The following is a 16,115-nucleotide window of genomic DNA, read 5'->3' on the forward strand; positions in this document are numbered from 1 at the left end:
AGAAACACAGGAATGAAAAAAATGCATTTTGTTGTATCGAATTAACGGTGTAACCGGGAAAATGACAACTGTAAGCCAAATGTTATATATATCGGGGACTCGAGTTACTTAAGAGCATTAAAAAAAATCTATACGTCGAGTGCACCGTCAGGAGGCTCTCCGCTTATATGGCCCACCGTCATGGAGCCGCCAAGTGCGGTGAGCATGGGCACGTGGCAGGGTAGCATGTCGAGCGTCAAGTATAAGGCAAGTATTTTTTTTCTAAGAGTATGCTGAGATGCTTGCGGAGCGTCTTTTGCGCGCCACTCAGCATACAGTTGTGTAAGCAGAGTGCCATGTTGTTGGCTTGTGTTTTAGGGTTCCCGCTAGGCCGTTAAATTACACTATGTGTACGGCTAAACACAAGGCGGCATATGTTTTTAGTGTAGTGTGTAATAGATAGATGATTTGAACTGTCTCCAAGATTGGATAGAATTTAAGCTATGATATACACTGTCATCTCAAAGCAAGATGGCGGGCAGAGTACTCGCTCTGTTCCCAGCCAGCCTTAAACATGGACTGAGTGGAGTTGTTCAAGCAGATACATACAGGCTCACTCATGATTTGTACTAGAGGAGTCATTCTTTTGGGCTTCTGGCCCACTCCTGATGCCGAGTATTGTCCGATGACGGCAATGATGAACTATAACGGCGCCGGACGGGCAGAGTACTATGCTGTTGCCAGCTCCACACATTACACATGAACTGAGTGGATTTTTTCAAGCAGAGATTTGTGGTACATACAGGCTCACTCATGATTTTGTGGTGCTAAAGCTACCTTCGAGAAAAAAATGATCAAATCTCCTTTTGAGATTGTCTTTACGGCAGTGTCTTTTCTCTTATATTGGGCAGGTTTACAAGCGGGAGAAGATGCCAAGCAACTCCGAGCGGGCGCTGAGATGATTCGCAATGGGACTATGCTGATGATGAGGGCATGCGACGCGTCCAATGGTGGAAAGTGAAGTGCAACGTTTGCTCTGGTCACTCTCTTCTCTGCACAAGTATCGCTGGAGATCTCGGTGGTGGTAGCTTCGATGCTTAGTCTGTTTTTGCTGTACTTTTGTGATACTCTGTGGGATTCATGCCTTATTGTGCTTGTAATAGGGCTAGTTTCATTTTGGTGCTGCTTAGGTTTTCGCCCCATAGCACTCGTCTCGACGTCGGGCGAGTGCGGTGAGTTTCCTAGCAGTGCGTTGGACTCGCTCTCCCCTTCTCCCTGTTCTTAGACTACTCGCTGGACTTTGTATTTCCGTTCTAAGTAATGGAAAGGGGTTAGCCCGGTTCAAAAAAAAAAAAGATTTGTGATACTAGGCCATGCTTTATTCAAAGAAAAAGGAAAAAGAAGCAAAGAGCTAGCAGACAGAATCTGCGGCTTTAATTTGTTATTTGCTTGGCTCAAACATCAAGCAAATTAGAGAATCTGCGGCTTTGGCAAAGGCAAATTAACCCGAATGTACACAAGCCCTGCAGAACTAGTCAGCCAACTGCCCTCCAATATCCCCATTCATTCCTTCACTCCTTTCGTATTTTGGCCTGGCGAAGCAGTGTCTGCCTGCAAATTAAGGTACTAATGCTATGCATATATGATTGATTATTCCTTCTGCTACCAATAATATATATCTATTATGTATCGGGTGACGGTGTTTGTTCATGCATGCACAAACATAACTAACTCATGTGCTTTTCTGGTAACTACCTATATAGTAGTATGTACTAGGTGCTAGCGCTAGCAAAATAATTCACCCGTGGGTGCAGCTCAGATGGGGTAGATTCACATCTCCAGCCTGTGGGTGCACGCACAATTGCTCGCCAATATCCATTCTTTCATTGCTCCTCCTTCATATCACCTCGCATAACCATCTTTCTTCTTCTGTCACAACCTCTTTTGCAGCTTACAACCTTGCAAACATCAGTATACATATACAAATTCTTGTGTCATTCCACCATCAGCAGACAAGATCCTGCCAAGTAAGGTATACTACTGCTACTACGACGTGGTTTCAATTGCTCTCCCTCCTTTAGTTGCTCGCACTTTAGTTCTTCCCCAAATTAAATAACAAGTGTATAACTAATTCCGACCGATCTCGTATGGTAAATAGGTGCGAACAAGCAAAACAGTTCATCTGGAGCTGCAGATCGATTGATGGGTTAGGTTTCTGGGTCTTCTTGTTTCTGGATATCCTCCATCATGCCTCGAGAGGTATTTATCAGTGTACTTTTCTCACATGTATGTATTGGATTGGACCTTGAATAAAAATGTTAGGTCAATATTTAAAAAGAACCCACTTACATATTTAATTAGATACAAACTTGATACGTACACATCCATGCAAACTTGTGGACATATATAGAATTAATCTGATCCACGCCTAATTAAACACCAACAGCAAATTGTTTATATATAGCTAATCAGGTTCGCATTTGGAATTTCTGTTACATAATAACGAGAAATAAACGAGACACAAGAGACACGGATTTTACGTGAAAATCCTTGCAGGAGAAAAACCACGAAACGCACGACGGCGAATCACTATAATTGGGAGGAGTATTATATTACACGAGAGGACAAACCCTCTACGTGCTAATCTGGTGGAGATCTCTCTCATCTATTCTATGACGAGCTGGTACTATATAAAGGGGCAAACAACTCTCTTTCTTGGTGGACACGAAACAGAGTTGTAGTCATGCTACGTCTAGCACGATTGGCATGCCGTAGTCCGGTAGGACTCCATCCGTAGTTCAATACTTATATGGGATTCGAAACACAATAAAACAACAATTTCGAATACGTGCTAGCTGTTTGCAGTAGCGGAGAAGACCACTCCAAATTGAGGATGTGAGTCTTGTTGAGATCCTTCTAAATTTCTGAGAGCGCGCTAGCCTAGGGCAAGGTAATAATCCATTGTCCAACCACAATGAGCTTATTCTCTTCCTCCTCACACGGTTGCACTAGCCTAAATGTTGTGTTTGTTTGGGCTGATTGTGTTGTGAAAGCTGCTCTGGGTTGGCTGTGCTGTGCAAACTGCTTTGGTGAGAAAGTTGCGGTGGTGAAAAATGTTGTGGGCATAAATAGAATAAATATCAATGGCAAGGGTACGGGTTCACATTTTGAGTCAAAAGCAGTGGGAAGCACCTCCTGTCCTATTGCCTGCTGTGGAAACCTAGCTGCTAATCGATTTTCAAAAAACAAAACTAGCAGCTAAGCAAAACACGCCTGCCGCCCCCACCTCCTTTCCCTTCCCCAGTGCACGCCTCTCGCCTTCTCTAGGCCCCATGCTCCATGCCTAAGCTAGTCATAGCGGGGAGTAACTTAGACCAGTGTCATGCATATGACACTCGTCTTTGTTACTACTTTCATAGTGCAAAATAACATACAAGTAGTATCATAGATGGTGGCATCTATTACATTATAGACTCATTTTGCTTTGGGTTGCGTTATGTTACAGTAACATATTATGTTACTCCAAACACCTCTCTCCTCAATAACTGTATGTCACATAAGTAAACTTGTCTTGGAATGCGCTATGTTACTTACTAAATTACTCCCACTAACCCTAGGCACCACCGTGGCTTGCTGTGAGCCTGTATAAATGCCGGCCATGCCAGCAGTTTAATTACTTAGTCTTGATCCTAAAAATAACAAAAAAAAAGTAAGGGCACCTTTTGAATGTAGAGTACTATCTCCGTCCAGAGATATTTGACGCTCAAACGGATGTATCAACACGTATTTCAGTGCTAGATACATTTGTTTGAGCGACAAGTGTTTCTAGACAGAGAGAGTGGTATGTTATTATAAGAAAACTGCTGAAGTGAGCGATCTCAACTAACTGCTATCAACCAATGCAGTATATCCCCATTGATACTGTGGAAGAAGCGGTGCAAAGGATAATCCCTTTTCTGGAGGATACGAGCAGTACTGCACATAAGGCCATCTATTTTGATGGATGGCAAGGGTTGGCTGCTTCGGCGGTGCTTAGAGCCATAGCCAAAGAACTTCCGCCATCTCTGCTGAAGAAATTCAATAGTATCATCCACGTCGATTGCTCGAGGTGGAAAAGTCGAAGAACACTCCAGAGGACAATTGCACATGAATTGAAGCTTCCTCAACGGGTAATGGATTTTTTTGATAGGCAAGATGAAGAAGATGATTTTAGAGGGGTAGATGAAAACTCCAGAGCTGAGATACAAGATGTTGGGGAAAATATCCATCAAGCCTTAATACAAAACAAATGTTTAGTAGTCTTCCATAATGGGAGCGACAACAGAATTGACTTGCATGACTTTGGTATTCCCCAACCTATTATAGATCGATGGTCTACCTGTAAAGTACTGTGGACATTTCGAGGAAGGCTTCGGCTCAACCCAAGAATTACCGAGAAGGTGGATAATTCACATATTTTCCTTTACGATAGGTGGAGTAGGAATGGGTGGAATTATTTGCTGCATAAGGAGGCTAGAGAAATTGTTGGGTATACGGATAATATTAGTGATGCAGTTGAAGAGTGTTGCTTGTATCTATTGTCATTAAATTCTCAGGGAGGCAATATTGTGGACTTTGACTGGGCCACCCATGCTTCTAACTATTGGGTCTGTGATGGGATTATAGAAGGAGGTCAGGATGACAAAGCATGGGAGGTTGGAGCTTCTCTGCATCAACAGATATGTATACAAGATTATTCATCTAATGCACTACCCTCATTTGGTCAGGAACTAGTGACTCCTCCGAAACGGTGGATATTCGCCAGGGACAACTTTGTTGTGCATCCAGAGTCAACGTCTTTTTTCCTTGATGCAGTCGCAAGCAGATTTGGTCCTCCATCATGGTTGTTACCTAATGACATGTTTCATCGAGCGAAGAATCTTCATGTGCTCAAATTATGCCACTGCACCTTCAATTTTTCCTCTCCTCCTTTCCATTGTTGCCACAACATAAGATTCCTCGGATTAGATAGTTGCCAGGATCAACGACTAGAAGAAGACAAAAAGGAAGATACACCAACAATGGGTTTTTTTAAGAGCCTATGGGTGATAGACATATGCAATACAGATTGGGTTTTTCCTTCATCACCAGAGATAATAGAGCAGATGGCTGCAAACATTAGGGAAGTACATATAAAGAATGGAAGATTTTGGTGCCATAGTTTTTCATGGCGACAACTACAGAACCTTCACAAGCTTCGAGTGATTGAGCCTACAAGCCCTTGGCAGACAGGCAAAATGGATGAATTCATAGATATGTTGAAGATGGAGTTCCTTGAACTTTCTGGGAATAATACAATGCAAATTTTGCCACGTCTGTCAGGTGCAAGTAGCCTCAAGACCTTGTTCTAAATGGTTGTGTTGGTCTGGAGAATGTTGAAGGACTCCCTCCATCGCTTGAATCACTTAGCTTAGCTGCAAGGCCAAGAAAGGGTGATTACAAGGAAATCTTAGTAAGCCGCATCTCCATGGTTGGTTGTGCAAGATTGTCTGAGTTCACACTGCATGGATCATTTCCAAACCTTGAGGAGCTGGACCTCTCAGGCACAAGAGTCAAGACACTTGACCTCACAACTCAGGTGGTGCAGGTCCCGTGTCTCCAATGGGTCATACTGTTGGGATATGAGCAACTTCGTGATGTACTTTGGCCAGAAAAAGGGATGCCCCAACTAAATTTGCTATGCATTGACACTCGAGGAGGAGGAGAGGTCATAAGAATACCACCTGATTTTGACAAGTTAGAAAAGGGACATTGCCATACATATGTTGCTATGATGGATATGAAATTCATACAGATAGTGCAAACAAGTTACAGTATGTTGGGGACTGTGGACACCGATAGATTCAATCTAAACCTCTGTGTATCTGCTTGCGAACAGTGGTGCAACAAGGATAAGATCGACTCAGATAGTAGTGGAAAAATATGCAGGCCAACCCGGCCGAAGTCATTAATCCCCATTCATTCTTACAACACCTACATAGGTGTCGCTATTGGCAACATAACTATTGATCTTGACTACGACAACCCATCGCAATTTCAGCCGTCAAGCTGCCATGTGGAGATTGGTAAGGGAGTTAGCAATGCTAGCGCGGAGAGTGTGCAAGCAATCAAGGCTATCATCTTTCTGATGAACAAGGCCAAGTCGTTGCATGTGCATGACAATTCTTCCATCACCACTGTCATCCCTGAACATGTGATGTCTAGAGTTGGGAGGGATCTTGATTGGGAACATCTAAAACATTGTCATGTGGTGAGATGCCCCAAGATGCACACAGTCTTCAAGATTAACTATGATGCCTACCCCTTTACAGAAATAGAGACCTTTTGGGCGGCTGATCTACTGATGTCACACTGCATTTGGAGCAAAGGAAGGACCTTCAGTGGCAGGGAAACTAGGTGCTTTGCCAAACTGCGGAGCATACACCTATACTCTTGTCCAAGGCTCGCATTTGTGCTTCCGTTATTGTGGGGTATTCAAGGATCATATTTACAGAACTTAGAAAGTCTCCACATCGTCAACTGTGGTGATCTAAAGACGGTGTTCCCTGTTCATCCCGGCTTGACAGAACGTGTACTTGAGTTCCCAAGACTGAAGCACATCCATCTATATGAGCTCTACAAGTTGGAGCATATATGTGAGGTGAAGATGCATGCTCCCAAGCTTGAGAGGGTATGGCTCAGGGGCTGCTGGGGTCTCAGGCGCCTCCCTGTCGTCGGGCAAGATAGCCGTCGCCCCGTCGTGGACTGCGAGCAGGACTGGTGGGAGAATCTGGAGTGGGACGGGCTGGAAGCTGGGAACGACCCATGCCTCTTCGAGCAACGCCACCCATCACATTACAAGAAGCTCTTGCCCGGAGTTTCTGTGCTTCGGTGAAGTGACCGTACTGTACTATATATCCAGGTATGTGCGCTCTTCATTGTTTTGCATCTTGCTTCATGCAGGTGTGATAATAGATGGATGATAGTTGGTGATATGTTGTATAGGTTTGAGGCATGGTTGCTATGACAGTGGCGGTGGACGCCTTCTTGCTGCTTTCCGCTGCCATGATCGACGGTTCAAGCCAATAAATAAATTAAACTGGTGTGTTGCTTTGCTTCCCAAGAGATGCTGGATGCATGTGTGTGTTCCTTGTTGAAGAAAGAATAAAGTGGTGCTAGCTACCTAGCTAGCTTGCTTAATGCCGGCACCTGCCATGACGCGAGCGTTGGTGGCCTCCTGCTGCGCGACGACGGCGATGGTGGCCGCCACGATGGTTTCCTCCCTCGCGTCCGCCGCGTGCCTCCAGCCCTTTCTCTTCGCCGACTCCCTTGCCCGCTCCTCGTACATTAGCTTCTTCTTCGGCTTGGGCGTGACGGCGGTCTTGCGGGGGGCGGGAGGCTTGCCTTTGCCGGAGGGAGCAGATGTGATGCTGGACGAGGCAAGGGAGGCGAGGCCGGCGGCCGCATCGAGGTCGTCGTCCTTGGCGAGCTGCGGGAGCACGCGCGGACAGGAGGATTTTGGGAAAAGTGGAGGGAATTGGTGGAGGCTGCCACCGACCAGCGGGCCAGGGGGGAATAGGCGGGCGCGCGCGTTCGTCTCGTGTCCGCACCAACGTAAATCCGGTTTTAAAATGAGCCGGTAATGAGTCGGCAGACGGATGAAAAGCGGACGCGCGTCCGTTTGGATCGGCGCGTTGGGCCGACTTTTCTGTCTACGCTGACTCAAACGGACGCGCGCGGACCAAATGGATCGGCGCGTTAGAGTTGCTCTAATGCTGATCAACGCACCATCTCCAGGAAGGAACCGTCTCCACTCGTCCTTCCCCAGGAAGCAAAGGAAGGAACTCATTGGCTATTATTTTAATTGTTTTCTGCTTGGGCGTCGGTGCTACCAGAATAAGATTGCACCAAAGAAGATTGATATAGTGATGAACTGATGATGAGGAAGAGATAGAGTTCGGATTTTTGGACAAAGTGCAACCAATTATGACAGCACCAAACGCGCCGTTTGCATTCAAAGTACACATTGTATGGATCTTGGTCTGTAGTTGGCTAATTCCTGACCGCGCTGATTGGAACTTGGTACTTCATTTTTCTCCTTACTGATAAATGCTCCCATTCATTAATTTGGTTATGCTCATGACATTGCACATGAGTTCCTGCAAGCCATGCGATAGAAAAGTTTGATTACTGTTTCAGAGCCCGATCAGCGATCGAATACTTCGACACTCATGTGTGCGCACTCACATGGACTTGTATCCAGAAAGAGAAAAGTGCACTGGCATAACAGCATTTTTCGTCATGTATACCTGGTTTTGTTCACTTAGTTTCTTTTTCCTTTGTGGATTAGTTTGTATGTTATCCAGTTGGTATAATCGGCAGTAGAAAAGTGATGTACTCGAAAAAACATGTATGCGTATAGAGGTTACTCTTCTAAAACTAAAAAAAAATGAGACCAACCCAAAGGCTAAACCTCGTTGTCATTTTTTATAGGAGAAACCCCGCGAGCACCGCGCGTCTGAGCCGGGGCTCGAACTCGGATGGGCTGGCAGCTTCCCCAGCCAAGGTTTTGGCTACCGGTCGAAATTTCGAGATTTCCCATGGTTACCGTGTATTTCCGTGCCCCTCGGTAAATCTCCGTACCAAGCAAAAAATATCAGTTTTTTGGAATTTTTGAATTTAAACACTAAATTTATAGTAAATTATGTAGGATCTAATTAATGCCATGAGAGTTGGTTCTGGTGTGTTGGTAGCAACCTAGTTCCTGTTTTGAGAGGTCTCTGGTTCAAATGTTCGTTCATTCATTTATTTGAATTCAAAATTCAACTATAAAATTCGTTCAAAATATTCTCGGTATTTCTCGGTAACCGTGGTAACCGCAGTTATCAGTCCCCCTCGGTAAAAATGCCTCATTCGGTAACCAAAAGCTTGACCCCAGCTGCCGAGCCAACGGGTCGACGCCCCGTCCTCGTTACTCTTTTGAAGCTAATGCTGCAGCGCAGAGAGTGTGGATGGAAGGCCATCATCAAATTGGAAAGTGCATCCCTCCGACGCCGCCACCCGTGAAGCGTCCAGGGAGGGCCCACCGATCTTCTCCGCTAGCCCCCCTCCCCCTCCCTACTACTCCCTTGTCGCGGCCGGAGGGCACGGACGGGTGGAGCCCGATCGGTGTAGGCGGCGGCAGGGCTTCCATCGACCCCTTGCGTAGGTGGTTAGGCCCAGGCTAGATCTGCCAGGCCTAGGCTCCGAACTGGTTGGCGGGTGCGGAGGCGCTGCGACGACCTCCTAGCGGCGGTGTGACGGGCATCAAGGTGGTGGTTCTCGCCTCTGGTCGGGCTGGCCATCTCTCCTGGTGGTGGTGATGCAGCCAGCGCCTATGTCGAGTGGAGAGGGCCGTTAGCGGCGCGGGTTGTGGGCGGCCCCCCAACCGTGGCCTGCGGATCGTGGGGGGAGGGACAGCAAGGGGTGCCTCAGTGGACGGTTCCTGGCGGCTGCATCTTCCTTGTGTGGTTCTGGCCGATGCCCGTGCTAGGGCGTCAGGGGTGACGCAGGGGAGGCTGCTGGAAGGATGCGTAGACTGGCTACCTGTCACCTGTGCAGGGGTGCGCCGGTCTGAACGAGCTCTTCTCCCCCTCCCCTTTTTTAGATCTAGTTCCTCCTGGCTGCAGACCATTGTTCGGGGGCGGGACGGTCACCGACGGTGTTGTTGGTTGGTGCTAGGAATCTGTCGGTCGATTCAAAGCCCATTTCTTTCTTTGTTGGTCTCCGGAGTATCTGGATGCAGGGCGGTGGCCTTGGTGGCGGGAGCCGCGGACGGAGCTCCTGCCTCGGGTGCGGACGGGCTCACTGCCATGGCCACATGGGTGGCAGGAGCCGCGGGCTCATGGGCGGAGCTCGTTGCTCGGGTGCGGACGGGCTCACTGCCATGGCCGTGTGGGCGGCATGGGAATTTTTTTTCTGCTAAGCTGTAGATGTCAAATATTACCAACCTATGCATCTTATTTACTTTTCTGTGAAGTATACCACACCCAGATATCAGCATAGGAGGTTTTTTACGGTACCCTAGTACTCCTTAATTAGGCAGGGTTTCTTTTTTTTTTTTGAACATGGTACAAATGCAAGCGCTCATATACACGCATATACACTCATCCCTATGAACGCACACACGCACATCCTACCCATATAAGCATCTCCCTATGTTAATTTAATTTTGGATCTAGTTCCCTGCGGATTGGCTGGTCGAGAAGTCGCCCCCGCCTCCCTGATCGAGTTACCGTGCACAGCCATGGCCGTGTCCTCCCCGCAGGCCCATTGCATGGACCTGCCGCTGCCTGCGCTAACTTCCGTCACCGGCGAGGCCTCTCAGACGCATGCCTTATCTGAGTACTACTAGTACTTGCCAAGCAGTCAGCCAGTTGCATCCTTGGAGTTCCTCGATCTTGCCGTTGCAATTATTAAATTTATGCATCTCTCCTTCATAGTTGGAACATGCCAACAAAACTACGCGTGATTCCTAGCCGAGATCTCGGGCTGGTCCGCTATGGATGATGATCACATCCCGTATTTAGTGGGGAATCAAATACCGCGTACCCTCACGTAATACCACGTTAATTACCAAAAATCAAGGTACTCCATCAGATTAGAGTAAATGGATGGCTCATATTTACTTGTGGGTACCGTAAAAGAGCTCCAATTACTGTACAATTTAATTCCAATAAACAGCTTGCCATTCTTGAGATTTCAGCCGTCTTTTGCAGCTATTCATTAGCAGTCTTATGTATACTAGCTAGTTTTGACTTATTCTAGACAACTGATGGTATATTATTATTATTGACCTAAGTAACTCAACTAATTTCGTAGTTGTTTTTTATCTGATGGCATTGTAGTACTCGTGATTTGCATTAGGAATCTGATTCAAAGAAAAAGGAAAAGAAGGGGAAAGGAGAAAGACAAATCCATCTTTGTTCTTTACTTTGCTGCAGTCCCAAGCAAAGAACTAGCCAGCTATGGATGTATGGATGGATAGATACTTGGACAAAGCACGGCCAAATGCCCAAACTTTCTCTCATTCATTCATTCGTTCGTTCATTGCTCCTCCTTCGTATATATCACCTGACATCAACATCTTTAATTTCTTCTGGCCAAAACAGCAGTGCCAGCCTGCAAATTTAGGTACTATTCCACAAATTTAGGTACTATATACTCCCTCCGTTTCTAAATATTTGTCTTTCTAGAGATTTCAACAAGTGACTACATACAGAACAAAATGAGTGAATCTATACTCTAAAATATGTTTATATACATCCATATGTGCTAATCCATTTGAAATCTCTAAAAAGACAAATATTTAGGAACGGAGAGAGTATATCTTATGTTAATTGCTTGACTGACAATGTTTGTTCATGCACAAATATAACTAATTCCTACTTTCTTCGGGTGACTACCTTTGCAGGTGCTAGCAGCTAGCAACATAATTGATCTGGATTATTGGAGGGTGCAAATCGGTCGATGGGTTAGATTTCTGGAGCTTCTTGTCTTTTGCCAGGCCTTCACTGAAATATATCATTCATCATGCCTCCGAAGAAGGTATTTATCTGCGTACACATGCTTGCTTTCTCACAATCTAGACTAGTGCTTCTCTCAAATGTACTGGATTGGATCTTGAAAAAAACAAGTTACCTTCAAGCAGATTTAAGAAGCCACTCCACCTGGTCATGTTAATTAGTTACAAACATGGTTACACACCAACAAATTAAATAGTACTCCCTCCGTAAACTAATACTAAGAGCATTTAGATCACTGTTTTAGTGATCTAAACGCTCTTATAATAGTTTAGAGAGGGAGTACCTATGTGTATATATAGTTAATCCGATCCACATTTGAAATTTCAAAGATAGATATGCCAGCTAAGGCCACCTGCCTACCTGCAGTTCTTGAAAACATTTCGAGAGGTAGCTGCTCTGTATTAAGTCATTTGAAGCAATTTTCACTTCTATAAAGCAAAGAAAATGGGTACGTACACATAGTACTAGAGCTCTCTCATCAGTGCTAGCAACTTCCAAATCAAAAACACTGGGCCACACCCAGTGACGACGGTACCACTGCTGGTCCGTCCGATTAACACTCAGACTGTATGAGTGCCCACACATGCAGTTTAATTATTTAGTCTTGACCCTAATAATAACGAAAATAATAAGTAGGTGCACCTCTTACATTATATTACTGGACAAAAATTGCTAAAGTGAGCAATCGCAACTAATTCTATATCAACTAATGCAGATGATTTATGCACACAGCGTCAGAGCGGCGGTGGAAAATATAATCCCTTACCTAGAGGATACGAGCAATACTGCAGAGAAGGCCATCTATTTTGGTGGATGGCATGGTTTGGCTGCTTCAGCAGTGCTTAGAGCTATAGCTGAGGACCCTCCACCATCTCTGTTGAAGAAATTCAGCAAGATCATCCACGTTGATTGCTCGAGATGGAAAAGCCGAAGAGCACTCCAGAGAACAATCGCACAAGAACTGAAACTTCCTCAACAGTTAATGGCTATTTTTGATAGGCAAGATGAAGAAGATGATTTCCTCGGGATAGATGAAGGCTCAAGAGCTGAAATAAGATTCGTTGGGGGAGAGATCCTTAAAGTCCTTATAGGGCACAGATGTTTAGTGGTCTTTCAGAATGGAAGCAATGATATGGTTAATTTCAATGCTTTTGGCATTCCTCAACCAGAATTTTTTGATACTAAGGTATTATGGACATTTCGAGGAAGACTTCGGCTCAACCCAGGAATTGGTGAGAAGGTGGATAATTCACATCTTTTCCTTTCTTGTGACGATAGTGCCTTTAGGTGGAACAATGTGCTGCAAGATGAGGCTAGAGAAATTGTTGGGTACACAAATGAGCTTGGTGAAGTAGCTACACAGTGTTGCTTGTATCTGCTATCATTAAATTCTAAGGGAGGCAACATCATGGACTACAACTGGGCCACCCATGCTTCGAACTATTGGGTCTGCGATGGGATTATACACGGAGGTCAGGGTGACGAAGCATGGAAGGTTGCTGCTGCTCTGCATCAACACATAAATATGGAGGATTATTCATCTAATGCACTACCCTCTTTTGGTGATAAGTTGGAGACTCCTCCGAAACGATGGATATTGGCCAAGGATAGCTCTGTTGTGCATCCAAAATCAACATCATTTTTCCTTGCTGCAGTCGCAAGCGGATCTAATCCTCCATTAAGACCATTGCCTAATGACATGTTTCAGCAATCGGACAAACTTCGTGTGCTCAAGTTATGTTGCTGCACATTCAATTTTTCTTCACCTCCCTTTGGTTGTTGCCGCAGCTTAAGATTCCTCGGATTAGATGGCTGCAAGGATCAGGGAGTAGAAGAAGATGAGAAGCAAGATAGACCAACAATGGAATTGTTTCAGAGCCTATGGGTACTGGACATATGCGACACAGATTGGAAGTTGGATTTAGCAACATACATAACACAGCAGATGGCTGCAAACATTAGGGAGGTACATATAAAGAAAGGAAGGATTTGGTGCCACAATTTTTCATGGCGAAAACTGCAGAACCTTCAGAAGCTTCTAGTGATTGAGCCTACAAGGCCTTGGCAGACAGGAGAAGAGGATGAATTTACAGATACAGTGAAGATGGAATTCCTCGACCTTTCTGGGAATAGGACACTACAAGTTTTGCCCAGCCTGTCAAAAGCAACTAGCCTCAAGACCTTGGTTCTAGATGGTTGTGTTGGGTTGGAGCACCTTGGACCAGAAGCACTCCCTCCGTTACTTGAATCATTCAGCTTGGATGTAGGAGGAGTAGAAGATCATTCCAAGGAAGCCCAAATAAGATGCATCTCTATGGCTGGTTGTGCAAGATTGTCCAACTTCAAGCTAGGTGGATCACTTCCAAACCTCGACGAGCTGGACCTCTCAGGCACAGGAGTCAAGACACTTGACCTCACAACTCAGGTAATGCTGGCCCCATGTCTCCAACGAGTCATGCTGTTGGGATGTGAGCAATTATGTGTTGTCCTTTGGCCTGAAGAGGGTATGCCTCAACTAAGTTTGCTATGCATTGACACTCGGAGAGAAGAGATCAGAGGAATGCCACCGAAATTTGAGAAGTTAAAAAAGGGTCATTGTCAAGCATATGTTGCCATGATGGACATGAAATTCATTCAGTTATTGGTGCTAACAAGTTCCAATATGTTTTGGAACACAAACACTTATAGATTTAGTATAAACCTCTTTATAGCTGCTAGTGCACAGTGGTGCAACAGGGATAAGATGGGCTCTTGTAGCGGTGAGAAAATATCCCCATGGAAGTCATCAATCTCCAATCATTCTTACAACACCTACAGCGACATTGCTATTGAAAATATAACTAATGATCATGACTACAATAGTGCAGCGCAGTTTCAGCCAGCTTTGACATGTCATGTGGAGATTGGTGAAGGAATTAGCAACACCACCAGCATGGAGAGCACACAAGGAAACAAGGCTATCATATTTGTGATGAACAAGGCTGAGAGTTTGCATGTGCACGATAATTATTCCATCAACACTGCCATCCCTGAATCTATAATCACTGTGGAAGATAAAAAACTTGGGTGGAATTGTCTGCAACAGTGTCGTGTGGAGAGATGCCCCAAGCTAGACACAGTCTTCGCCACTAACTATGATATCATCTGCTTTCAAGAACTAGAGAACCTTTGGGCGGCTGATCTACTGACGGCGTCCTGTGTTTGGAGCAGAGGAAAGATGGTCAGTCTCAGGGACACCCGTTCCTTCACGAAACTACAGAGCATACACTTGTACTCATGTCCAAGGCTCAAATTTGTGCTTCCATTATCATGGTCGGCTCCAGGCTCATATTTTCCCAACTTAGAGATCCTTCACATTGTCAGTTCTGGTGATCTCGACAAGGTATTCCCAGTGGAGCCAGAGTTCCTGACAACAATATCCACCGATGACCGAAAAGGTGTCCTGGAGTTCCCAAAGCTGAAACGCATTTACCTGCATGAGCTCTATAAGCTGCAGCATATATGCGAAGCCAGGATGTTTGCTCCCAAACTTGAGACCATAAGGGTCAGGGGATGCTCGGGACTCCGGCGCCTCCCTGCCGTCGGCCAAGACATCCGCCCTATCGTGGACTGCGAGAAGGACTGGTGGGAGAAGCTGGAGTGGGACGGGCCGGAGGCCAGCCATGAGCGTTCCCTCTATGATCCCTGCCACTCGTCATATTACAAGAAGCCCCTGCCTAGATTCTCAGTGCTCCGGTGAACTGACCGTACCACCCAGGTACACACATGCGCGCTCTGCCGCTCTTCCTAATTTTCTTTCTTTTTTCATGCATGCATGTATCATGATATATGAGAAGTCACTCAAAGATTGTTGTTACATACATACGTACTATCTGTGGAACTGCAAATGGAATGAATACTTACACATGTGCAGAGCAGCAAACTAGGGTAATCCATTTAAATTTCTCCATATACTGATATACATAGAGAAAAATATATTTTTCGTCCCTCAACTCTTGACAGGGTAACCCATTCTCTCGATCCACTCCGCTTTCATTAAATGGTGATATCATTCGCTGTACTGTGTAGGTTTGGTGGTGACGTCTTGCTGCTTTCAACTGCTGCCACTGCCGCTGCCGCGATGGTTCAAGTCTGTGTTTGCTTGCCAAGATTGCGTTGGTCTACTACCAACATTCAAAAAAAAAAAGATTGCGTTGGTCTGAAGCTATCTCTGTGTGTGCGCGTGCTCGTGCCTGCTTAATTATTTGTGTGTGTTTTGGTTTGATTTGTGCCTTTGATTGCGTTTGAACCAAGAAGGGTTTGGTTTGGTTTGGTTTCATTTATTTCTGTCTTATTAATAATTCAGCGGCATAGCATGCATGTCTATATATGCTTGCTGACGTACTGAAACTGTGGTGCGTATGAATCGAATCGACTATTAATTTATTTGTTTGCATTGGAAATTATGCTAGTGTATGTTGTGTTGTCGGCATTGGAAATTAAGGTGTTGGCCTTGCTGGTGTGATATCAATATAGCTGCAATGCAACTAACTGTTGGCTCTGGTTTAGGGTTTG

At 45.3% G+C, this 16,115-nt stretch overlaps 1 protein-coding gene across 1 annotated transcript; it reads left to right on the forward strand.

Moving 5' to 3' along the window:
* Positions 1–11,076: 11,076 nt before the first annotated feature.
* Positions 11,077–15,848, forward strand: LOC119366671. The gene is made up of 4 exons (XM_037632438.1): positions 11,077–11,169; positions 11,450–11,583; positions 12,277–15,318; positions 15,630–15,848. The coding sequence occupies exons 2-3, from the start codon at positions 11,569–11,571 to the stop codon at positions 15,298–15,300; spliced, it is 3,039 nt and encodes a 1,012-aa protein (XP_037488335.1). The 5' UTR covers positions 11,077–11,169; positions 11,450–11,568; the 3' UTR covers positions 15,301–15,318; positions 15,630–15,848.
* The last annotated feature ends 267 nt before the right edge of the window (positions 15,849–16,115 follow it).

This window comes from Triticum dicoccoides, chromosome 2B, assembly GCF_002162155.2.
Source record: "Triticum dicoccoides isolate Atlit2015 ecotype Zavitan chromosome 2B, WEW_v2.0, whole genome shotgun sequence".
NCBI classification, from domain to species: Eukaryota; Viridiplantae; Streptophyta; class Magnoliopsida; order Poales; family Poaceae; genus Triticum; species Triticum dicoccoides.